Source organism: Salmo salar, chromosome 23, assembly GCF_965601325.2.
Source record: "Salmo salar chromosome 23, fSalSal1, whole genome shotgun sequence".
NCBI lineage: Eukaryota > Metazoa > Chordata > Actinopteri > Salmoniformes > Salmonidae > Salmo > Salmo salar.
In genome coordinates, this window is record NC_138313.1 from 48,019,595 (window position 1) to 48,046,762 (window position 27,168).

At 46.8% G+C, this 27,168-nt stretch overlaps 1 protein-coding gene across 2 annotated transcripts in view; it reads right to left on the reverse strand.

Moving 5' to 3' along the window:
* Nucleotides 1-27,168, reverse strand: part of LOC106584800 (epidermal growth factor receptor kinase substrate 8-like protein 2) — a 102,480-nt gene that overhangs the window by 65,878 nt on the left and 9,434 nt on the right. Inside the window, exons 2-3 of one of the 2 annotated variants that reach the window (XM_082968196.1) lie at nucleotides 13,378-13,444; nucleotides 10,242-10,288 (exon numbers count right to left, since the gene is read on the reverse strand). In XM_082968196.1, the coding sequence (XP_082824322.1) occupies nucleotides 10,242-10,288; nucleotides 13,378-13,412 (82 nt within the window). In that variant the 5' untranslated portion in view covers nucleotides 13,413-13,444. Of the gene's footprint in view, nucleotides 1-10,241; nucleotides 10,289-10,421; nucleotides 10,553-13,377; nucleotides 13,445-27,168 lie in introns of those variants that run through there. The other variant, XM_082968195.1, reaches the window with a different exon arrangement.

The following is a 27,168-nucleotide window of genomic DNA, read 5'->3' on the forward strand; positions in this document are numbered from 1 at the left end:
CTCCACCAGAACCACAGAACACCCTACAGATAGTCCTATCACCACCCCCCTCCGCCAGAACACCCTACAGATAGTCCTATCACCACCCCCTCCACCAGAACACCCTACAGATAGTCCTATCACCACCCCCCTCCACCAGAACACCCTACAGATAGTCCTATCACCACCCCCTCCATCAGAACACCCTACAGACATTCCTATCACCACCCCCCTCCACCAGAACCACAGAACACCCTACAGACATTCCTATCACCACCCCCCTCCACCAGAACCACAGAACACCCTACAGATAGTCCTATCACCACCCCCCTCCACCAGAACACCCTACAGACATTCCTATCACCACCCCCTCCACAAACAACCTATAGAAACAGGCTGCTCCTAGCAAACAACCTATAGAAACAGGCTGCTCCTAGTAAACAACCTATAGAAACAGGCTGCTCCTAGTAAACAACCTATAGAAACAGGCTGCTCCTAGTAAACAACCTATAGAAACAGGCTGCTCCTAGCAAACAACCTATAGAAACAGGCTGCTCCTAGTAAACAACCTATAGAAACAGGCTGCTCCTAGCAAACAACCTATAGAAACAGGCTGCTCCTAGTAAACAACCTATAGAAACAGGCTGCTCCTAGTAAACAACCTATAGAAACAGGCTGCTCCTAGTAAACAACCTATAGAAACAGGCTGCTCCTAGTAAACAACCTATAGAAACAGGCTGCTCCTAGTAAACAACCTATAGAAACAGGCTGCTCCTAGTAAACAACCTATAGAAACAGGCTGCTCCTAGTAAACAACCTATAGAAACAGGCTGCTCCTAGTAAACAACCTATAGAAACAGGCTGCTCCTAGCAAACAACCTATAGAAACAGGCTGCTCCTAGTAAACAACCTATAGAAACAGGCTGCTCCTAGTAAACAACCTATAGAAACAGGCTGCTCCTAGTAAACAACCTATAGAAACAGGCTGCTCCTAGCAAACAACCTATAGAAACAGGCTGCTCCTAGTAAACAACCTATAGAAACAGGCTGCTCCTAGTAAACAACCTATAGAAACAGGCTGCTCCTAGTAAACAACCTATAGAAACAGGCTGCTCCTAGTAAACAACCTATAGAAACAGGCTGCTCCTAGCAAACAACCTATAGAAACAGGCTGCTCCTAGTAAACAACCTATAGAAACAGGCTGCTCCTAGCAAACAACCTATAGAAACAGGCTGCTCCTAGCAAACAACCTATAGAAACAGGCTGCTCCTAGTAAACAACCTATAGAAACAGGCTGCTCCTAGTAAACAACCTATAGAAACAGGCTGCTCCTAGTAAACAACCTATAGAAACAGGCTGATCCTAGCAAACAACAGGGGGGCGGGGCTGATCCTAGTAAACAACAGGGGGGCGGGGCTGATCCTAGTAAACAACAGGGGGGCGGGGCTGATCCTAGTAAACAACAGGGGGGCGGGGGCTGATCCTAGTAAACGACAGGGGGGCGGGGCTGATCCTAGTAAACAACAGGGGGGCGGGGCTGATCCTAGTAAACAACAGGGGGGCGGGGCTGATCCTAGTAAACAACAGGGGGGCGGGGGCTGATCCTAGTAAACGACAGGGGGGCGGGGGCTGATCCTAGTAAACAACAGGGGGGCGGGGGCTGATCCTAGTAAACAACAGGGGGGCGGGGGCTGATCCTAGTAAACGACAGGGGGGCGGGGGCTGATCCTAGTAAACAACAGGGGGCGGGGCTGATCCTAGTAAACAACATATAGAAAGGAATGTGAACAACTGAAACAACAGACAGCTACAAATATGAAAACACATTCGGAGAGAGGAGACAGGAGAGAGAGGAGAGAGAGGAGAGAGAGGAGAGAAGAGGAGAGAAGAGGAGAGGAGACAGGAGAGAGAGGAGAGAGGAAAGAGGAGAGAGAGGAGAGAAGAGGAGCGAGAGAAAGAGTAGAGAGGAGAAGAGAGAGGAGAGAGGAGAAGAGAGAGGAGAGAGAAAGAGAGAGAAAGAGAGAGAGAAAGAGAGGAGAGAGGAGAGAAAAAAAGAGAAGAGAAAGAAAGAGAGAGGAGAGAGTAAGACAAGAGCAGGAAGAGAAACTTAGCAGCAGATTTCTGCCTACAGACACCATATCCCAGGTAGCTATAGTCTACATTACAGTTAACCATGTTACCTGGTGATGACATGTTCTACTCTGTTAAAAACAGACGGCAAAGTGGAGATACTTCAGGTAGTCTGTGTGTTGTCCGAATCCCCAGGCAGGTAGGTCCAAGTGTAGCTGTGCCCTCTCTCTCTCTACCCCTTATACATCCCTCTATCCCTCACTTCTTCCTCTCTCCCTGGTTTTGCATAGAGCTTGTCTACCGCTCTACATCACAACAATGATTGGGAGGGTTTTTTTGCATGTGAGAGGAAAGTGACAATGACAGGAGATGGATGATGGCGAGAGATGACTTCCTCGTCGTCTCTACCCTACGGCGAAGACAAAACATCCTATGTATTGTACTAACAGCTTTATCAATAACACGCTATACTGTAGATTCAACAAGCATACTCTATGAAGAGGCATATCCTATACATTCATTAAACAGCTTTCCCTCTACCTTATAGGTTCATTAAACAGCTCTGTCTCTCCCTTATAGGTTCATTAAACAGCTCTGCCTCTCCCTTATAGGTTCATTAAACAGATTTGTCTCTACCGTATAGGTTCATTAAACAGCTCTGCCTCTCCCTTATAGGTTCATTAAACAGCTCTGCCTCTACCTTATAGGTTCATTAAACAGCTTTCCCTCTACCGTATAGGTTCTTTAAACAGCTCTGCCTCTCCCTTATAGGTTCATTAAACAGCTCTGCCTCTACCTTATAGGTTCATTAAACAGCTCTGCCTCTCCCTTATAGGTTCATTAAACAGCTCTGCCTCTCCCTTATAGGTTCATTAAACAGCTCTGCCTCTCCCTTATAGGTTCATTAAACAGCTCTGCCTCTCCCTTATAGGTTCATTAAACAGATTTGTCTCTACCTTACAGATTTTACAAACCCAGTCTCTCTGAATATCACACATGCATACAGTATTGTCCCTGGTCATCCTGCTGGCTACCCTGCCGGCCACCCTGCTGGCTACCCTGCATAGAGAAGGTGTCTCTAACAGTTAACCATCTGCTACACGATCTCACTCCCCTTCCAACGAGCCAAGGAACCGTTAGAAAATAGCCTCACTCTATACCACCACAGGTTCCACTGAAAAGCCGTCCTCTGTTCTTCATCAACAGTCCCGTAGAATACCATCCCTGAAAAGCCTTCATCTCTCTTCATCAACAGTCCCGTAGAATACCATCCCTGAAAAGCCTTCCTCTGTTCTTCATCAACAGTCCCGTAGAATACCATCCCTGAAAAGCCTTCCTCTGTTCTTCATCAACAGTCCCGTAGAATACAATCCCTGAAAAGCCGTCCTCTGTTCTTCATCAACAGTCCCGTAGAATACCATCCCTGAAAAGCCTTCATCTCTCTTCATCAACAGTCCCGTAGAATACCATCCCTGAAAAGCCGTCCTCTGTTCTTCATCAACAGTCCCGTAGAATACCATCCCTGAAAAGCCTTCCTCTGTTCTTCATCAACAGTCCCGTAGAATACCATCCCTGAAAAGCCTTCATCTCTCTTCATCAACAGTCCCGTAGAATACCATCCCTGAAAAGCCTTCCTCTGTTCTTCATCAACAGTCCCGTAGAATACCATCCCTGAAAAGCCTTCCTCTGTTCTTCATCAACAGTCCCGTAGAATACCATCCCTGAAAAGCCGTCCTCTGTTCTTCATCAACAGTCCCGTAGAATACCATCCCTGAAAAGCCTTCCTCTGTTCTTCATCAACAGTCCCGTAGAATACCATCCCTGAAAAGCCTTCCTCTGTTCTTCATCAACAGTCCCGTAGAATACCATCCCTGAAAAGCCGTCCTCTGTTCTTCATCAACAGTCCCGTAGAATACCATCCCTGAAAAGCCTTCCTCTGTTCTTCATCAACAGTCCCGTAGAATACCATCCCTGAAAAGCCTTCCTCTGTTCTTCATCAACAGTCCCGTAGAATACCATCCCTGAAAAGCCTTCCTCTGTTCTTCATCAACAGTCCCGTAGAATACCATCCCTGAAAAGCCTTCCTCTGTTCTTCATCAACAGTCCCGTAGAATACCATCCCTGAAAAGCCTTCCTCTGTTCTTCATCAACAGTCCCGTAGAATACCATCCCTGAAAAGCCTTCATCTCTCTTCATCAACAGTTCCATTGGACACTATCACTGAATTCCGTAGCAACACAAGACACATACCGTGACATATGGTATCACAAGAGGTGTTGAAATTGAACAAATTCTGTTACGTTAAAAAAAATAAAAAAATAATAATGTTTAGGGCATCAACATAATATCACAAATTATTTTGAAGTGATTCTGTCTACACTTGGTGCTCAGGTTGTTCTTCTTGGGACCAGGGCTGCTGGGCTGTTCAATGGCCCTCTATGGCAGACGGTCTGCTTCCAACCTTTTCAGCCTATGGGTTCAATCACTATCTGAAATAATTTGAAATACGTGAGCGGGCTTGATTGAGATTGCCAGGTGCAATGGAACTAATGGAATAGTTACAAAAGTGCAAACCCCACCCACCTGACACTCCAGGCAGGCTAAAGCATAAGCTCAAAGTTTTTGAAAGATTTCAAAGAGTATTTGAACCCAGGTCTGGTTGGAAGGTGATGCCGGAGGGACCAGTGAGCTCAAAACTAAGGCAGGTTGGGAAGGGAATGGGTGGGGTCGAGACAGACGGACAAGGATAGACCAACACACACACGAAGGCCACAGACACACACACACACACAAACAAGGGCGTAAAACACATACACACAAAACATACACACAAAACACACACACACACACCCTGTCCCTCTCTCTCTCTCTTTCCTCGTCAATGGCTCTTTTATCCAACATGGCTGCCAGACATGAATGTGACTCCACACCCTGTTCCAACCACATTCTAATAACAGGCACACCCAGACCAGACTGGACCAGACCGGACCAGCATATGAACCCTGCCTGCTAAGGTAACAGTATGTGTATATTTAGGCGATCACACACACACACACACACACACACACACACACACACACACACACACACACACACACACACACATACACACACACATACACACACACAGTACATAGTAACCCACACCTTTAAAAACCCTATCCTCAACCAGGTGGAAGAGCACGTTTTGACAATGGATTTACAATTGTATATAAAACAATTTTAAAAAACATCTTCACTTGAATCTGATTGGTCAACTACCCCAGCCCTCCTGCATCAATTTACATACTTTGTATTATTTTGGGGTTGCTGCAGTTCAGTGTTGTGGCACTGTAACTTTGTCCACTCAGATGGACATAAAAAACACAACAAAAGAAAAAAACAGACAGCAAAGATATGGGATAAAAAGGCATGAGTACCATTGGTGAGGGGTTAATAAAGCGCCATTTCCTGTTTAGTAGAGACCTTGAAAAAGTAGGAATATGAAAATAAATAGTAAAGAACTTGAAGAGTAGAATCGTTTAAAATGCAAAAAAGGCAAACAAAAATATTTTGTACAAATCTGCTCAACCCGGACAGTTGAAAAGTCTGGTGGGACTAAGAGTAAAAATACTTATTTTGGTGAAAAAAATATTATTGAATTGCTGACAACACACTCTATTAGGCAACATAAATTGGTTAAACCACATTTCATGACCCACGGGGTCAATTAAGCAATATTCAGTCTAAAGGTCACCTATAAAATAATACCTATAGCATTAATTAAAAACTGCACTCTGTCATCTACACAACATGAACAGAAGTATGTGGAAACCTGCTCGTGGAACATCTCATTTCATACATAAGTATTCAGAGCCTTTACTGTGAGACTCAACATTGAGCTCAGGTGCATCCTGTTTCCATTGATCATCCTTGAGATGTTTCTACAACTGGATTGGAGTCCACCTGTGGTAAATTCAATTGATTTGACGTGATTTGGAAAGGCACACGCCTGTCTATATAAAGGTCCCACAGTTGACAGTGCATGTCAGAGTAAAAAAACCAAGCCATGAGGTCGAAGGAATTGTCTGTAGAGCTCCAAGACAGGATTGTGTCGAGGTACAGATCCGGGGAAGGGTACCAAAACATGTGTTTGGAACAACGAAGACTCTTCCTAGAGCTGGCCGCTCGGCCAAACTGAACAATCAGGGGAGAAGGGCCTTGGTCAGGGAGGTAACCAAGAACCCGATGGTCACTCTGACAGAGCTCCAGAGTTCCTCTGTGGAGATTGGAGAACCTTCCAGAAGGACAACCATCTCTGCAGCACTCTACCAATCAGGCCTTTATGATGGAGTGGCCAGACGGAAGCCACTCCTCAGTAAAATGCACATGACATCCCGCTTGGAGTTTGCCAAAAGGCACCTAAATGACTCAGACCATGAGAAACAAGATTCTCTGGTCTGATGAAACCAAGATTGAACTCTTTGGCCTGAATGCCAAGCGTCACGTCTAGAGGAAACCTGGCACCATCCCTACAGTGAAGCACGGTGATGGCAGCATCATCCTGTGGGGATCTTTTTCAGCGGCAGGGACTGGGAGACTAGTCAGGATCAAGGGAAAGATGAACGGAGAAAAGTACAGAGAGATCCTTGATGAAAATTTGCTCCACAGCACTCAGGACCTCAGACTGGAGCGAAGGTTCACCTTCCAACAGGACAAAGACCCTAAGCACACAGCCAAGACAACGCAGGAGTGGCTTCGGGACAAGTCTCTGAATGTCCTTGACTGGCCCAGCCAGAGCCCGGACTCAAACCCGATCTAACATCTCTGGAGAGACCTGAAAATAACTGTGCAGCAATGCTCCCCATCCAACCTGACAGAGCTTGAGAGGATCTGCAGAGAAGAATGGGAGAAAGTCCCCAAATACAGGTGTGCATAACCGAGATTCGTCCGTCGGACTGCCAGATGGTGAAGCGTGATTAATCACTTCATCATCGGTCCCGTTCTGTGAGATTGTGTGGCCTACCACTTAGCGGCTGAGCCGTTGTTGCTCATACATGTTTCCACTTCACAATAACGGCACTTACAGTTGACCGGGTAAAGCTCTAGCAGGGCAGAAATCAAACCAACTGACTTGTTGGAAAGGTGGCATCCTATGACAGTGCCATGTTGAAAGTCACTGAGCTGTTCAGTAAGGCCATTCTACTGGCAATGTTTGTCTATGGAGATTGCATGTCTGTGTATACCCTGCCTGCCTCTGTTAGGTATCAACGAGGAAACAGTCATATAAAACATTTACACTATTATACACACGCATGGATGTGCACTGTCACAGACAGACAGACAGACAGACAGACAGACAGACAGACAGACAGACAGACAGACAGACAGACAGACAGACAGACAGACAGACAGACAGACAGACAGACAGACAGACAGAGATCAAAAAGAATAATGGCAGTAGAGAATATGCTGAGACAGATCGACAACACCATCCCACACCCACACCACCCCACACCCACACCACACCACCCCACACCCACACCCACACCCCCCCACACCCACAGAGATACCACCCCATGTCTCACATTAGATTAGACAGATTAGATTGCTGACCAACGCTGATCTACCATGTCTGTCAGAATGCATTCTGGGGTTCCCAGGACCAACGCTGATCTACCATGTCTGTCAGAATGCATTCTGGGGTTCCCAAGACCAACGCTGATATACCATGTCTGTCAGAATGCATTCTGGGGTTCCCAGGACCAAAGCTGATCTACCATGTCTGTCAGAATGCATTCTGGGGTTCCCAAGACCAACGCTGATATACCATGTCTGTCAGAATGCATTCTGGGGTTCCCAGGACCAACGCTGATCTACTATGTCTATCAGAATGCATTCTGGGGGTCCCAGGACCAACACTGATCTACCAGGTCTATCAGAATGCATTCCGGGGGTCCCAGGACCAACACTGATCTACCAGGTCTATCAGCATGCATTCTGGGGTTCCCAGGACCAACGCTGATCTACTATGTCTATCAGAATGCATTCTGGGGGTCCCAGGACCAACGCTGATCTACCAGGTCTATCAGAATGCATTCTGGGGGTCCCAGGACCAACGCTGATCTACCAGGTCTATCAGAATGCATTCTGGGGGTCCCAGGACCAACACTGATCTACTATGTCTATCAGAATGCATTCTGGGGGTCCCAGGACCAACGCTGATCAACCAGGTCTATCAGAATGCATTCTGGGGTTCCCAGGACCAACGCTGATCTACTATGTCTATCAGAATGCATTCTGGGGTTCCCAGGACCAACGCTGATCTACTATGTCTATCAGAATGCATTCTGGGGTTCCCAGGACCAACACTGATCTACTATGTCTATCAGAATGCATTCTGGGGGTCCCAGGACCAACACTGATTTACCAGGTCTATCAGAATGCATTCTGGGGTTCCCAGGACCAACACTGATCTACCAGGTCTATCAGCATGCTAAGCACCAGCAGAGAGCAGCATGAACAGGGACTGGATCATAACATAACATGGCTCTGCTCACCAGACTTGGGTTTAAATATTATTTTAAATAATTTCAAGTACTCTATCTCTGCTTATTAAACTTGCCTGGTAGCAGTGGTGAAAAAGTAAAGTACAAATACCCCCCCAAAACAGACTTAACTAGTACTTTTAAGTATTTTTACTGAAGTACTTTACACCACTGCCTGGTACAGATCTAGGGACACACCTGACACTCCAGGCTACATTAAGCAATACAAAGCAATAACAAAGCATTTTAAAAGATTGTAAGTAGTATTTGAACCCAGGTCTGCTCTACTCTGCTCACTCCCCCTGATAAGCAGAGCTTCCTGTCAGTCGAATGGACCATTGCTATGAGTTGAATCAATTACTATGCTGGATAGATCTTTAAAGTTAAAGTTTAAAGGAATTAAAACAGGACAATAGTCCAATAAATACTTCACAATCCCTAAAGGGGATATCTGTGATGTATTTTAACCCATTCCTTAAAAGGGATATCTGTGATGTATTTTAACCCATTCCTTAAAGGGGATATCTGGGATGTATTTGAAACCAATCCCTAAAGGGGATATCTGGGATGTATTTGAAACCAATCCCTTACCAGGTATTTTAATGATGGTACCTTATGACCAGGTATGTAATGTGTGTATAGTGACTCATAACAGAGTACAACTAAGAGGCTATATGAAAACACTTACATTATATAACATTCCAGTTCTCTCTCTCTCACACACACACACACACACACACACACACACACACACACACACACACACACACACACACACACACACACACACACACACACACACACACACACACACACACACACACACACACACACACACACACACACACACACACACACACACACACACACTCAGTAGTAAACACGTTACCCTGTGTCCGTGTCAGAAAAACACAGAAAAAAAACCTGACACACTTCGGGTGCGTTGGTAAATTCAGTCATCTACTCCGATTTCAGAGCACTCTCATCTGATTGCCAGAGAGTGCAGAATAACTGATGCATCTGTGAACGCTTAACACCCGTTGAATATGGACATTGTCAGTAAACTCATCAGCCAGAGTGTCTGGTGTGCGCTCTGAACAAGAAAACACTCTGAATTTGGAACGGACAATCTGACAGCACAGTTACAGTCACCAACTCTCTGGGTAACATAACAGCTTAACCATCTCTCTGCTAAGGCAAGTCATGTTCAGTGAGCTGTTCTCTCTCACTTAGATGTCTGGAAGTAGCTAGCAAGTTAGCTTGGGTGCTGTTAGTACATTCTGATCAACCCTTAAAGAGATGGGTGGGGCTAAAGCTTAAGAGAGTGTGAACGATGCTGAATGGCTGTAGACAAAGGAGAGCTCTCAGGTAGGTGTAACAAAACATTCAAAGGTCATTTTCTCAAAAGTGGAGGTTACAAGTTGATCAACTTTCAAAGCAGAATTACTTTCCCTTTGTTCCTCAACTGTTGTGTATGATATACCATTTTGTAGCTCTGAGTCTCTACTTTTATCTAATGTAAAAAACACAATTTGAAATGTTGTTACATAAGACCAATTTGAGCCGGTCGGTCACATGTTAACATACAGTCAGTAGTAAACCTGTTCCCCCTGTGTCCGTGTCACACAATCACACACAAACACACACTCTCGTCTAAATCTTACCATATAGAGCCTTGGCGCTAATCTTGCTGTCAGATCTGGCCACCCCACTGCAGAGAGAGGAAGAGCAGGAGGAAGAGGAGGAGGGGTTACCAGGGTTACGTAGTCTGCCCTTCATCGCTTATCCAATTTTTTTCTCAAACGTCTCCAAATGTGACAATGTACTACACACACACACACTACCTATCACTAATCAGTCTCACTACACACACACAGGGCAGTGTGATACAGTGAGTAAGAGTTTCCCAGCTTGCAGACTGGACAGGACTGGAAGAGATTAGTCTTGAAATTCTGAGCATATGGCCCAGAGAGAGAGAGACAGAGAAGCGGCATGGAGAACGGGGAGAGAGGAGAGAGAGAGAGAGAGAGAGAGAGAGAGAGGAGGCGTGGGCCTCGGGGGGAAAGAGTGAGAGAGAGAGAGTGAGAGAGAGAGAGAAGGCGTGGGTCACGGGTAGAGAGAGTAAGAGAGAGGGGGGGCGTGGCACACATATAGAGAGAGATAGACAGCGAGAGAGAGAGAGAGAGAGAGACAGCGAGAGAGAGAGAGAGAGAGAGAGAGAGGAGGGGCGGGCGTGGGGCACATGGAGAGAGAGAGGAGGGGGGGCGTGGGGCACATGGAGAGAGAGGGGGGGGGTGGGGCACATGGAGAGAGAGAGGAGGGGGGGCGTGGGGCACATGGAGAGAGAGAGGAGGGGGGGGCGTGGGGCACACAGAGAGAGAGAGGAGGGGGCGTGGGGCACATGAAGAGAGAGAGGAGGGGGGGCGTGGGGCACATGAAGAGAGAGAGGAGGGGGGGCGTGGGGCACATGGAGAGAGAGAGGGGGGGGCACATGGAGAGAGAGAGAGAGGAGGGGGGGCGTGGGGCACATGGAGAGAGAGGAGGGGGGGCGTGGGGCACATGGAAAGAGAGAGAGAGAGAGGAGGGGGGGCATGGGGCACATGGAGAGAGAGAGAGAGGAGGGGGGGCGTGGGGCACATGGAAAGAGAGAGAGAGGAGGGGGGGCGTGGGTCACATGGAGAGAGAGAGAGAGAGAGAGAGAGAGGAGGGGTGGCGTGGGGCACATGGAGAGAGAGAGGAGGGGGGGGCGTGGGGCACATGGAGAGAGAGAGAGAGAGGAGGGGGAGCGTGGGGCACATGGAGAGAGAGAGAGAGAGAGGAGGGTCGGCGTGGGGCACATGGAGAGAGAGAGAGAGAGAGGAGGGTCGGCGTGGGGCACATGGAGAGAGAGAGAGAGAGAGAGAGAGGAGGGCGGGTGTGGGGCACATGGAGAGAGAGAGGAGGGGGGGCGTGGGGCACACGGAGAGAGAGAGAGGAGGGGGGGCGTGGGGCACATGGAGAGAGAGAGGAGGGGGGGCGTGGGGCACACGGAGAGAGAGAGAGAGGAGGGGGGGCGTGGGGCACAGGGAGAGAGAGAGAGGAGGGGGGGCGTGGGGCACATGGAGAGAGAGAGAGAGAGGAGGGGGAGCGTGGGGCACATGGAGAGAGAGAGAGAGAGAGGAGGGTCGGCGTGGGGCACATGGAGAGAGAGAGAGAGAGAGGAGGGGGGGCGTGGGGCACATGGAGAGAGAGAGAGAGGAGGGAGGGCGTGGGGCACATGGAGAGAGAGAGGAGGGGGGGGCGTGGGGCACATGGAGAGAGAGAGGAGGGGGGGCGTGGGGCACACGGAGAGAGAGAGAGGGGGGGCGTGGGGCACATGGAGAGAGAGAGAGAGAGAGAGAGAGGAGGGGGGGCGTGAGGCACATGGAGAGAGAGAGAGGAGGGGGGGCGTGGGGCACATGGAGAGAGAGAGAGAGAGGAGGGGGGGCGTGGGGCATATGGAGAGAGAGAGAGAGAGAGAGGAGGGGGGGCGTGGGGCACATGGAGAGAGAGAGAGAGGAGGGGGAGCGTGGGGCACATGGAGAGAGAGAGAGAGGAGGGGGGGCGTGGGGCACATGGAGAGAGAGAGAGAGAGAGAGAGAGAGGAGGGGGGGCGTGAGGCACATGGAGAGAGAGAGAGGAGGGGGGGCGTGGGGCACATGGAGAGAGAGAGAGAGAGGAGGGGGGGCGTGGGGCACATGGAGAGAGAGAGAGAGAGAGAGAGAGGAGGGGGGGCGTGGGGCACATGGAGAGAGAGAGAGAGAGAGAGGAGGGGGGGCGTGGGGCACATGGAGAGAGAGAGAGAGGAGGGGGGGCGTGGGGCACATGGAGAGAGAGAGAGAGAGAGAGGAGGGGGGGCGTGGGGCACATGGAGAGAGAGAGAGAGAGAGAGGAGGGGGGGCGTGGGGCACATGGAGAGAGAGAGAGAGGAGGGGGGGCGTGGGGCACATGGAGAGAGAGAGGAGGGGGGGCGTGGGGCACATGGAGAGAGAGAGAGAGAGAGAGAGAGGGGGGGGGGCGTGGGGCATATGGAGAGAGAGAGAGAGAGGAGGGGGGGCGTGGGGCACATGGAGAGAGAGAGAGAGAGAGAGAGAGAGAGAGAGAGAGAGAGAGAGAGAGAGAGAGGAGGGGGGCGTGGGGCACATGGAGAGAGAGAGAGAGGAGGGGGGGCGTGGGGCACATGGAGAGAGAGAGGAGGGGGGGCGTGGGGCACATGGAGAGAGAGAGGGGGGGGGCGTGGGGCACATGGAGAGAGAGAGAGAGGAGGGGGGGCGTGGGGCACATGGAGAGAGAGAGAGGAGGGGGGCGTGGGGCACATGGAGAGAGAGAGAGAGGAGGGGGGCGTGGGGCACATGGAGAGAGAGAGAGAGAGAGAGAGAGAGAGAGAGAGAGAGAGGAGGGGGGGGCGTGGGCACATGGAGAGAGAGAGGAGGAGGGGGGGGGCGTGGGGCACATGGAGAGAGAGAGGAGGGGGGGCGTGGGGCACATGGAGAGAGAGAGGGGGCGGCGTGGGGCACATGGAGAGAGAGAGGAGGGGGGGCGTGGGGCACATGGAGAGAGAGAGAGAGGAAAGCTGGAGCCAGGAACCCAGGGAAAGCAAACACGCAACAGAAACAGAGGTTTCTCTGTCCTCCAGGAGTCCCTGACCCAGTCTGACATGTACTAGGTTAGTGATTTTATCTCACTGTGTTTAACTAGGAGTCTGGGAAAGGGCATCTATGAAAAGATGGAAAATGGATGTGTGTGTGTGTGTGTGTGTGTGTGTGTGTGTGTGTCACTCACTTGGCCTGCCTCATCGGAGGTCCCAGGACACTCATGATCTAAGACATCCGCCAGAGAAGAAGGGAGGCTGAGAGGAGAGAGAAATGACATCATGTTTGTTTACTAAACCGAGCATAGAACGTTTCCCACAAGATAAATTCTATACATGATATACATCTATAGACGACGTCTATAACAACCAACATTGGTTACACAACCTCAATGTCTCCCCGCTTAAACATTGACAGAATCAAATTAAAGTTTATTGGTTGCGTACAGAGATTTGCAGATGTTATCGCAGGTGCAGCAAAATGCTTGTGTTTCTAGCTCCAACAGTACAGTAATATCTAACTAAATGCTTGTGTTTCTAGCTCCAACAGTACAGTAATACCTAACTAAATGCTTGTGTTTCTAGCTCCAACAGTACAGTAGTATCTAACTAAATGCTTGTGTTTCTAGCTCCAACAGTACAGTAATACCTAACTAAATGCTTGTGTTCCTAGTTCCAACAGTACAGTAGGGAACTTTTTAGGTTGTCAGTGATGTGCACGCTGAGGAACTTGAAGCCTTTGACCCTCTCCAATGCAGCCCCTGTTGATGGGGGTGTGCTCTCTCTGCTGAAGTCCACGATCAGCACCTTCGTTTTGTTGACGTTGAGGGAGAGGTTATTTTCCTGGCACCACTCCGCCAGGGCCCCTCACCTCCTCCATGTAGTCTTAAGTTTCTGCCTATAGGTGGGGAGGAGTAGAACGGAGGCGTGCTTCTACCCCTGCATTGCTTGCTGTTTGGGGGGTTTTAGGCTGGGTTTCTGTACAGCACTTTGTGACATCAGCTGATGTAAGAAGGGCTTTATAAATAAATACATTTGATGATCTGATTTTTCTAAGGGAGGGAACAGTAGCAATGATCCTCAGTCCTCAATGCGAGTGTAGACGTGTTGATCGGAGACGTGTTGATAGAATTTCAGTTGCATTTTCCTCAGATTTCCGTGTGGCTCAGCTGATAGAGCATAGTGCTTCCAATGCCAGGGTTGTGGGTTTGATTCCCATGGGGGACCAGTACGGGGATGGGGGGGGGAAACACAACAATGTATCCAGTCACTACTGTAAGTTGCTTTGGATAAGGGCGTGTGACTAAAATGCTAAATCCCCTGCTGTAGTAACTGTGACCTGAGGGTATGTGGTTTCCAGTGTAGTTCTTTGAGAGCCATTGCCAGCTTGTGGGGAGGGAATGTGTGTCAGTGTTCTGGTTCCAGACCCTGGGATGAATAGAGCTGCCTTGGGAAGTTCAAACAAAGGATCCAGGTCAGGGAAATCTCATTTCTGATCGCCAATCTAATATCCCAAAGTTATTTCCGGCTGTAGGTAATAAAACAAGAAACATTCTCAGTAAATAACACACAACTACTGCAAAGTTGGCTAAGAGCTAGAACCAGGGTGACCGTTTCACAACGTGAAGATTGTAGTTGCTGTTGGGTCAGAGTGCTGTTGGTGGGTGGGTCAGAGTGCTGTTGGTGGGTGGGTCAGAGTGCTGTTGGTGGGTGGGTCAGAGTGCTGTTGGTGGGTGGGTCAGAGTGCTGTTGGTGGGTGGGTCAGAGTGCTGTTGGTGGGTGGGTCAGAGTGCTGTTGGTGGGTGGGTCAGAGTGCTGCTGGTGGGTGGGTCAGAGTGCTGTTGGTGGGTGGGTCAGAGTGCTGCTGGTGGGTGGGTCAGAGTGCTGTTGGTGGGTGGGTCAGAGTGCTGTTGATGGGTGGATCAGAGTGCTGTTGGTGGGTGGGTCAGAGTGCTGTTGGTGGGTGGGTCAGAGTGCTGTTGGAGTGCTGTTGGTGGGTGGGTCAGAGTGCTGTTGGTGGGTGGGTCAGAGTGCTGTTGGTGGGTGGGTCAGAGTGCTGTTGGTGGGTGGGTCAGAGTGCTGTTGGTGGGTGGCTCAGAGTGCTGTTGGTGGGTGGGTCAGAGTGCTGTTGGTGGGTGGGTCAGACAGACAGGAACTGTATTGTTGTATTGTTATTAGGTACCCCCGTTAATGAAAATAGTCCTACAGACAGTGAGTCATGTGGATGTGGCTTGCTATACAAAGGGACTCAGAACCGTTTACGACTCAGAACCGTTTACGACTCAGAACCGTTTACGACATGCCTTTTAATGTTGTTGAAATGTTAAGGTGCCCAAAAGTAGTTCAAAATAATGTTTCCATCTTAAGCAGCGAAAATTGTTTGCGGAAATCAGCTTTGTTTACACAGCAAGGACGAAAAGAATGTCATTTTGGCTGTAATGATCTCCAAAATTCAACTCGCACCGTTGATATAGCAACCGACGCTACTAGCTTATCGAATCCCATTGTGACACGACGACGACTACACTGTTTGGCATAACAGGGCCTCTAAGGTGGTAGGAGGACACAATAGGGCTATCAACTGGTTAATCTACATCACTGTCACAATCTCTAGCCTGCTATTAAAGAGCATATTGGAATTGTTTAACTCAATTAATTGACCTTTGATATGTTTTTATAACAGCCAGTTAAGTTAACTATTAGCTCATTTACTGTGCCTTAAGAAAACAAGGGGTAGTAGAGGAATGACTCTTTATCTACTGATGACAGGAACGGTGTAAAAGACAAAAAAAAACAATCCCTTTCCTCTCATCAGACTTGATGGCACCTCCTCAAGACAGTCAGTAACGATTATGTAATCATGGAATGTCTAATGTGTCTCCGTCTGGAACCATAAATAATGGCGTCATTAGTAAATGATTACTGTCTAACTTATCTGGATATTAGCCTGATCCCCGAATGCTGCAAAATCACCATAGAAGTTAGCAAGTCAACACAAACAGATCTGAGACAAAGCTAATATTAAAAGGCCCAGTTCAGTCAAAAACGTGATTCTCCTGTGTTATATATATATATATAGCCAGTTAAGCTGGCTATATATTTCCACTCTGAGGTTGGAATAATACTGTGAAATTGTGAAAATTACTATAATGCCCTTTTAGTGTAAGAGCTGTTTGAAAAGACCACCTGACATTTCAGCCTGTTTTTGATGGGATGGAGTTTTGACCTGCTTGGTGACATCACCAGGCGGTAAATTAGTTAATAGACCAATAGGAAAGAGAGTTCCAAACCTCTCTGCCAATAACAGCTAGTTTTCTGTTTTCCCCTCCCCACTCAGACCACCCCAGACAGTCCTAGCAACATTCTTGCTTGAGAAATAGCTCTTTGCTAAGAAGCAATTTCTGTTTATTTTTGACCATTTTAATTGAAAACAAATCACAGTAAGGTACTTAATTGTTACCCGGAATTGATTTGATATTGAGATAAAAACATCTGCATTGGACCTTTAATGCATTTACTTACTAGAAGCAAAATAACGGTAAAATAAAAATAAAAGTGTTTGTTTCGTTACGTCTACTCCGGTGTTCCACGAACCGCCGGTCCACGAACCACCAGTCCACGAACCACCGAACCACCGGTCCACGAACCACCGGTCCTGGCATCCATCATTACACCTGGACTTCATTACTACCTTCATTACTTACCATTTATCTAGCGCTTTGTTCTGTCAGTCATCAGGTAGTAATTGTTTGTGTTTCCATGTCCAGACGCTTCTCTTGTTTTGTACCGGTTCTTATTCGGTTTTTTTTCTCTTCTTCATTAAACTCACTAACTGCACCTTCTTCCTGACTCCCTGTGTTGACGTTACATGCGTCTGCTTCACACAGAAGATTTGAGTTTCATCCAGTAACTTTTTAATCCCCATTTTGTATTTTGGTGAAGAAAATAACAACTTTTTTTTTTTCACAAGAAGAGTATTCTTTTCACTTCCTTCTTAAATCGTTGTTTACCTGAGTAGCCTTCTCCTCTAAGCATCTCTTTATATTAGCTTGTACTATATTGATTACAACTGAGAGCCCAGGGTAGGTCTGATGTCACTCGTTGGTTACTAGCTGCTACTATTAAGTGCTTGACTGACTGATCAGGTACTGGCTCAGTCTACCTGTCAGCTGGGTGTCCATATGGTACAGACAGGTATTACCAAGCAGAAGGGCTCTGATTGGGCCCTACCCCTTTGGGTCCTGGTCAAAAAATACTGTATATAGGGAATAGTACTGCATTGGGCTGAGGTAACAACGGGCTGGGGTAACAACGGGCTGGGGTAACAACGGGCTGGGGTAACAACGGGCTGGGGTAACAACGGGCTGGGGTAACAACAGGCTGAGGTAACCACGGGCTGGGGTAACAACGGGCTGGGGTAACAACGGGCTGGGGTAACAACGGGCTGGGGTAACAACGGGCTGAGGTAACAACGGACTGAGGTAACCACGGGCTGAGGTAACAACGGGCTGGGGTAACAACGGGCTGAGGTAACAATAGGCTGACAACAATAGCCACTAAAAGTGCAAGAGAATCACAGACATGCATGTATCTCTCCCAGTGCCTGCTTCCATCTACAACAAGACACAGACTGTGAGGATATTAATAGCCAATAAAACTGTGTCGGAGGAGCAACAAGGAGCACGAGAGGCGCTGGAGCTTATCTAGATACAGCTTATCTATACATCTATATAATACCATAGCAGATTACACACACAAAGTATGCATACCAAATGGCACCCTGTTCCCTGTATAGTGTCCTCCTTTTGACCCAGAGTCCTTTGCACTATATAGGGAATAGGGTGCCATTTGGGACGAAGGCCATGACCAATAGGTGAATCAGGGTATGAGGCCTGGGAGACTATCGGAGAGTGACTAGGTAGTGTTTAATTCAACACTTCCTCTTTCCTCTCTTATCTCTCCAGTCATCTTCTCTCACTCTCTCTCCCATTGTTTCGCACAGCCAGGTGCTGGCACAAGACCAGGTTTCAGGGTAGGAGGGAGGGGGGGATAAGAGAGGGGCAGGGAAGGAGGGAGAGATGAGAGGGAGGGGATAAGAGAGGGGCAGGGAGGGAGGGAGGGAGGGAGGGAGGGAGGGAGGGAGGGAGGGAGGGAGGGAGGGAGAGATGAGAGGGAGGAGGGAGGGGATGAGAGAGAGGGAGGGAGGATGTGGATGGGAGCATGCTCCCTCTGCTGTCTCCTGAAGTCCACGATCAGCTCCTTTGTTTTGTTGACGTTGAGAGGGAGGTTATTTTCCTGGCACCACTCCAGCAGTGCCCTCAACTCCCTGTAGGCCGTCTCGTCGTTGTTGGTAAATCAAGCCTACCACTGTTGTGTTGTCTGGAAACTTGATAATTGATTTGGAGACATGCGTGGCCACGCAGTCATGGGTGAACAGGGAGTCCACGAGGAGGATCAGCGTAGAGGAGGTGTTATTTCACTGTTACCGCTGGTTATAATACGTGCAAAGCAATTGCCATGTGTAGACAACTGATCATTGGGACAGCGTCATTGAGCTGCTTTGAGACAAGCGTGGGGAACTCGTCTTGATAAATCATTTGAGTTTTGAGTCAGATTTGAGTTTTCACTGAATCTCTGTTCGGATATTTGGTCACAACTACGCTGGAAAATGTTAGCTAGGTTGAGGTGAGCGGTCATGATCATTAGTCTAGCAATTGAAAGCAACGCAGATATTGTCTACACACACACACACACACACACACACACAAGGCCTATAGCCTGCCCGATGAGCTTCCCTGAGGTTTTCCTGAACTTTCCAATACTTTTCTGATGCATTTCAGTCACTTAGCCTACTGATGCCAATACTCATTTGTTCACTTTTCCCGTAGGCTATTCAAGTCCTTTGACATATTTTTGTATTGTTTAAAAAGGTAATAAGGCCTATATCATTTCAATAACAATATAGCTGAAGCCACTATTGGCTTCCTTGACTTAAAAAAATATATTATAATAATAAAAACATTTACATTTACATTTAGTCATTTAGCAGATGCTCTTATCCAGAGCGACTTACAAATTGGTGCATTCACCTTATGATATCCAGTGGAACAACCACTTTACAATAGTTTAAATATATATATATATGAGTCAGAAGATATATATATATATATATAACCTTTATTTAATTGTGTGTGTGTGTGTGTGTGTGTGTATGTATATATTGATCGTGTAATATATATATATATATATATATATAACCTTTATTTAATTATTTAACGTTATTTAACTAGACTTACTGAATCTATTCTCGGAATTGTAGGCTAGGCTACTTGCTGATTGATTATTTAAAATATTATTGTAACAGTAGGCCTACCTACACAGTAACCTCTTATGGGGGTTATTGACCACAATCCATTTAACTAATAATAATAAGTGGTGATTATCTGGCCTTGGGGGAAAGCACAGCTCATGGAAGAACACACAGCGCTGCAGGAAGGGCTGCAGGAAGTTCTGAAAAAAATGTACTGAAATACATTTGCCAAATTATGTAATTTCTCCTGTCTCTGTAAATAAATGAAATCATTGACAATACTACAACTATAATTTAGTAACAGAGGATCAATAGATTATTATGTATATATATTTTTTAAATGCTGTAGATTGTGTTTTGTCACAACTCGAGTTTTGGTGCAGGTACAGCCAAACTAGTGCAAAAATAATACTGTGATATTGTCGATACGACATTACATCAAAAATAATATCCCGATATGTAACTGTATCGATATCATTAATGTTCACCTCAGATCAGACATTAAACATTCTGCTAGTATATAAACTGGCTTCCAATGAGATGATGTCATAACAACCAGTTTTACTCGCTGGGTAGTTACAAATAAACATTAAAGGAAGAGGACTTCATAAAATATCGTGGCCAACACTGATTCTACCATGAAGGCATGATACAAGAGTCGTGGACTAGTGGGCCTCATTTACAGAAGTTCCCTATGAGTCTCAAATAGCACCCTATTCCCTATATAGTGCACTACTTTAGACCAGAGCCCTATGGCACCCTATTCCCTATATAGTGCACTACTTTAGACCAGAGCCCTATGGCACCCTATTCCCTATATAGTGCACTACTTTAGACCAGAGCCCTATGGCACCCTATTCCCTATATAGTGCACTACTTTAGACCAGAGCCCTATGGCACCCTATTCCCTACATAGTGCACTACGTTAGACCAAGGGCCCAAACCTATGTCACCTCTGCACTGTCTGTTACTTGACTGAAAAGCTCCAGATCTTTTATAAAGCAGTAGCCAGTAGCTCAATACTAATGTCCTTATACAGCATATCATTACACGATCAATATCAATCATCATTACACGATCAATATCAGTCATCATCACACGATCAATATCAGTCATCATCACACAATCAATATCAGTCATCATCACACGATCAATATCAGTCATCATTACACGATCAATATCAGTCATCATTACACGATCAATATCAGTCATCATTACACAATCAATATCCGTCATCATCACACGATCAATATCAGTCATCATCACACGATCAATATCAGTCATCATCACACGATCAATATCAGTCATCATCACACAATCAATATCAGTCATCATCACACAATCAATATCCGTCATCATCACACAATCAATATCCGTCATCATCACACGATCAATATCAGTCATCATCACACGATCAATATCAGTCATCATCACACGATCAATATCAGTCATCATTACACGATCAATATCCGTCATCATTACACAATCAATAACAGTCATCATCACACGATCAATATCAGTTATCATTAAATGATGCTGCTGGCTTGCTTCTGAAGCTCAGCAGGGTTTGTCCTGGTTGGTTCCTGGATGGGAGACCAGGTGCTGCTGGAAGTGGTGTTGGAGGGCCAGTAGGAGGCACTCTTTTCTCTGGTCTAAAAAAATATCCCAGTGCCCCAGGGCAGTGATTCGGGACATTGCCCTGTGTAGGATGCTGTCTTTCAGATGGCATGTTAAATGGGTGTCCTGACTCTCTGTGGTCACTAAAGATCCCATGGCACTTATCGTAGGGTGTTAACCCCGGTGTCCTGGCTAAATTCCCAATCTGACCCTCATACCATCACGGCCATCTAATTATCCCCAGCTTCCAATTGGCTCATTCATCCCCCCTCCTCTCCCCTGTAACTATTCCCCAGGTTGTTGCTGTAAATGAGAACGTGTTCTCAGTCAACTTACCTGGTAAAATAAGGGATAAATAAAATATAGCCTCTGACTTAACCCTAACATTATAGAACTTAATCCTAACATTATAGAACTTAATCAACACTATATAACTTAATTTAGCCTCTGACCTAAACCTTAACCCTGAATCAACATTGTATAACTTAAATATAGCCTCTGACCTAGAAGAGATCACGATTTTGACCTATGATCCAGCCTCTGTGATCAGACATTTACAACTTACCAGAGTCGGCATCCCTAGCTGCGTCCTCAGACCAGCTGGCTGGTGTGTTTACGGACATATTCAATCAATCCCTATCCTAGTCCGCTGTTCCCACATGCTTCAAGAGGGCCACCATTGTTCCTGTTCCCAGGAAAGCTAAGGTAACTGAGGTAAATGACTATTGCCCCGTCGCACTCACTTCCGTCATCATGAAGTGCTTTGAGAGACTAGTCAAGGATCATATCACCTCCACTCTACCTGACACCCGAGACCCACTCCAATTTGCTTACCGCCCCAATAGGTCCACAGACGACACAATCGCAATCACACTGCACACTGCCCTAACCCATCTGGACAAGAGGAATACCTATGTAAGAATGCTGTTCATCGACTACAGCTCAGCATTTAACACCATAGTACCCTCCAAACTCGTCATTAAGTTTGAGACCCTGGGTCTCGACCCCGCCCTGTGCAACTGGGTCCTGGACTTTGACGGGACGCCCCCAGGTGGTGAGGGTAGGTAACAACATCTCCACCCCGCTGATCCTCAACACTGGGGCCCCACAAGGGTGCGTTCTCAGCCCTCTCCTGTACTCCCTGTTCACCCATGACTGCTTGGCCATGCACGCCTCCAACTCAATCATCAAGTTTCCAGACACACGAGATGGCCTACAAGGAGGAGGTGTGGGCCCTCGGAGTGTGGTGTCAGGAAAATCAACCCTACACTCAATGTCAACAAAACAAAGGAGATGATCGTGGACTTCAGGAAACAGCAGAGGGAGCACCCCCCTATCCACATCGATGGGACAGTAGTGGAGAGGGTGGAGAGTTTTAAGTTCCTTGGCGTACACATCACGGACAAACTGAAATGGTCCACCCACACAGACAGTGTGGTGAAGAAGGCGCAACAGCGCCTCTTCAACCTCAGGAGGCTGAAGAAATTTGGCTTGTCACCAAAAACACTCAAACTTTTACAGATGCACAATCGAGAGAATCCTGTCGCGCTGTATCACCGCCGGGTACGGCAACTGCTCCGCCCACAACCGGAAGGCTCTCCAGAGGGTAGTGAGGTCTGCACAACGCATCACCGGGTGCAAACTACCTGCCCTCCAGGACACCTACACCACCCAATGTCACAGGAAGGCCAAAAAGATCATCAAGGACAACAACCACCCGAGCCAATGCCTGTTCACCCCGCTATCATCCAGAAGGCGAGGTCAGTACAGGTGCATCAAAGCTGGAACCGAGAGACTGAAAAACAGCTTCTATCTCAAGGCCATCAGACTGTTGAACAGCCATCACTAACATTGAGTGGCTGCTGCCAACATACTGACTCAACTTTAGCCACTTTAATAATTAAAAATTGGATGTAATAAATATATCACAAGTCACTTTAAACAATGCCACTTTATATAATGTTTACATACCCTACATTACTCATCTCATATGTATATACTGTATTCTATACCAACTACTGCATCTTGCCTATGCCGTTCGGCCATCGCTCATCCATATATTTATATGTACATATTCTTATTCATTCCTTTACACTTGTGTGTATAAGGTAGTTGTTGTGAAATTGTTAGATTACTTGTTCGATATTACTGCATGGTCGGAACTAGAAGCACAAGCATTTCGCTACACTCGCATTAACATCTGCTAACCATGTGTATGTGACCAATAAAATTTGATTTGAATCGTCTTTTATGATATTTGCCCATATTCATAAAGCGCCTTGGAGTAGGATTTCTTTACATGTATTTTATCCTTATTTTACCAGGTAAGTTGACTGAGAACACATTCTCATTTACAGCAACAACCTGGGGAATAGTTACAGGGGAGAGGAGGGGAGATGAATGAGCCAATTGGAAGCTGGGGATGATTAGATGGCCATGATGGTATGAGGGCCAGATTGGGAATTTAGCCAGAACTTCACATAGCCTCTGACCTAACCCCTAACCCTGAATCAAAATTATATGACTTCATATAGCCTCTGACCTAACCCCTAATCCCTAACCCTGAATCAAAATTATATGACTTCATATAGCCTCTGACCTAACCCCTAACCCTGAATCAACATTATAAAACTTCATTTAGCCTCTGACCTAAATCTAACCTTGTATAACTTCCTATATGTCACACCCTGATCTGTTTAACCTGTCTTGTGCTTGTCTCCACCCCTCATCCATGCGTCGCCCATCTTCCCCATTATCCCCAGTGTATTTATACCTGTGTTTTCTGTTTGTCTGTTGCCAGTTCGTCTTGTCTCGTCAAGCCTACCAGCGTGTTTTTTCTCATACCTCTGTTTCGCTCTTGCCCCCGTTTGTCTAGTTTTTCCAGTTTTGACCACTCTGCCTGCCCTGACCCTGCCTGCCACTGCCCTGGATTAGTGACATTTGCCTTCCCTGACCTTGAGCCTGCCTGCCTGCCGTTCTGTACCTTACTGACTCTGAGCCTGCCTGCCATTCTGTACCTTACTGACCCTGAGCGTGCCTGCCGTTCTGTACCTTACTGACCCTGAGCCTGCCTGCCGTTCTGTACCTTACTGACCCTGAGCCTGCCTGCCGTTCTGTACCTTACTGACCCTGGATAACCGACCTCTGCCTGCCCTTGACCTGTCCTCTGCCTGCCCCCTGTTTTGTTAATAAAAATCTGTGATTCGAATTCGTCTGCATCTGAGTCTTATCCTGAGTTCTGATAATATAGCCTCTGACCTAGAAGAGATGAACTGGTCTACTGCTTGAGTTCCTGCATCGCTTATAGAATATTACCTTCAAAATATGTTCTGAACACCAGTACCGATTTCAGTCCACTTTAAAACACACATCTTATTGCATATTATGTATTATCCATAAGAATAGCAGAAGTATTCCCATGCTAAACAGTGACTGGACTACAGTAATACAGAACATTCATACAAAATATGATACTGTGGTATATATATTTTCCTATGTGCCTCCCTAGGCCCTGAGTAGCAGAAACGGAGATTAGAACAGTAAAACAGGCTGTTGGTTATTCCCAGCCTCCTCGGTGGGAACGACTAGAGTAGGGATTGGCTGTTAAATTCAATTCGATTGGAGATACACAACACATTCCCCGTCTCTCGTCACAATCCGTTCAGCCGTCACTGAGAACCACATACCAGATGTTTAACAGGGTCGTTAGCATAATGAAAAACTACTATTTCTTGCCCTCGACCTAGCTCAAGATCTAAACATTGGGCTGAATATTTTTGCAGGTGCAACAGTTTATTACATTCATAGGGAAGGGAAAATGGATATCTAGTCAGTTGCACAACTGAATGTATTTTTCCACATTTAACCCAATCCTTCCTGACTCACAGAGGTGCAGGGGGCTACCTTAACTAACATCCATGTCATCAGGAAACACAGGGAGCGCTTGTTGTTTGGCAGAACAGCAGATTTTAAAGGCTTGGGGATTAGAACCAGTGACCTTTCGGTTACTGGCCCAATGCTCTTAACCACTAGGCTACCTGCCGCTCCATTGTGCCAATAGAGAGCCAACGATATGCTACCTTTTTGTAGCATTGCTAACAATGCTAATATCTTTTTCAGAGCTATAAAAGCGGGATCCAGCTTCTCTGTTGCTAGCTAAGCAATGTAACGTTATACTAGGGGTGTATTCATTACGCCCATTCTGCTGCAAAACATTTCTTAAAACGAGGAGGGACCAATCAAAGCTCCTGTTTAAAGTTGCACACCAATGTTGGCTAGCTATATTTGGTTACTGGAGGTTTATACACAGATTAGTCATAAGTAGGCCCAAATGGAATCTCAGGGAATTCTTTCTGTTTTTTTGCATAAAGCTTTTAGTTTACCTCACGCAGTTGAAATAAAGGTAATCTTTAGATGTAGAACATTTAAACTTTTCAGTACAAACAGTGTAAAAGGATATGAAAACAGTAAGTCAATAAATAAATAAATTAATAAATACAAGACATAAAAAGTGCCATAAAGTGTCTTGAGAGACAGAGACAGAGAGAGAGGGACAGAGAGAGAGAGACAGAGAGACGGAGAGAGACAGAGAGACAGAGAGACAGAGAGAGAGACAGAGAGACAGAGACAGAGAGAGAGAGACAGAGAGAGAGAGAGACAGAGAGACAGAGAGAGAGAGACAGAGAGAGAGAGAGAGATCGAGAGAGAGACAGAGAGAGAGAGACAGAGAGAGAGACAGAGAGAGAGAGAGAGCGAGAGAGAGAGAGATGTGCTGTGGGAAGAGTGAACTATTTTCTGCCTGGATGATATTCACTACAAAAGTATGTGGACACCTGCTCGTCGAACATCACATTCCAAAATCATGGGCATTAATATGGAGTTGGTCCCCCCCACTTTGCTGCTATAACAGCCTCCACTCTTCTGGGAAGGCTTTCCACTAGATGTTGGAACATTAATGTGGGGACTTGCTTCCATTCAGCCACAAGAGCATTATTGAGGTTGGGCACTGATGTTGGGCGATTAGGCCTGGCTCGCAGTCGGCATTCCAATTCATCCAAAAGGTTTTCGATGGGGTTGAGGTCAGGGCTCTGTGCAGGCCAGTTAAGTTCTTCTACACCGATCTCGACAAACAATTTCTGTATGGACCTCGCTTTGTGCACTGGGGCATTGTCATGCTGAAACAGGAAAGGGCCTTCCCCAAACTGTTTCCTTAAAGTTGGGAGCCCTGAATTGTCTAAAATGTCATTGTATGCTGTAGCGTAAAGATTTCCCTTCACTGGAATTAAGGGGCTTAGCCTGAACCATGAAAAACAGTCCCAGACCATTATTCCTCCTCCACCAAACTTTACAGTTGACACTATGCATTCGGGCAGGTAGCGTTCTCCTGGCATCTGCCAAACCCAGATTTGTCTGTCGGACTTCCAGATGGTAAAGTGTGATTCATCACTCCAGAGAACACGTTTCCACTGCTCCAGAGTCCAATGGCGGCGAGCTTAACACCACTCCAGCCGACGCTTGATGTTAGGCATGTGTGCGGCTGCTCGGCCATGGAAACCCATTTCATGAAGCTCCAGACTAACAGTTCTTGTGCTGACGTTACTTCCAGAGGCAGTTTGGAACTCGGTAGTGAGTGTTGCAACTGAGGACAGACGATTATTACGCACTTCAGCACTCGGCGGTCCCGTTCCGTGAGCTTGTGTGGCCTACCACTTCGCGGCTGAGCCATTGTTGCTCCTAGACGTTTCCACTTCACAATAACATTACTTACAATTGACCGGGGGCAGCTCTAGCATGGCAGAAATTTGACGAACTGACTTGTTTGAAAGGTGGCATCCTATGACGGTTCCAGTTTGAAAGTCACTGAGCTCTTTAGTATGGGCCATTCTACTGCCAATGTTTAGCTATGGAGATTGCATGGCTGTGTGCTCTATTTTATACACCTGTCAGCAACGGTGTGGCTGAAAAATCCAAATCCACTCATTTGAAGGGGTGTCCACATACTTTTGATAATGTTGGGGCAGCAGGTAGCCTTGTGGTTAGAGCGTTGGGCCAGTAA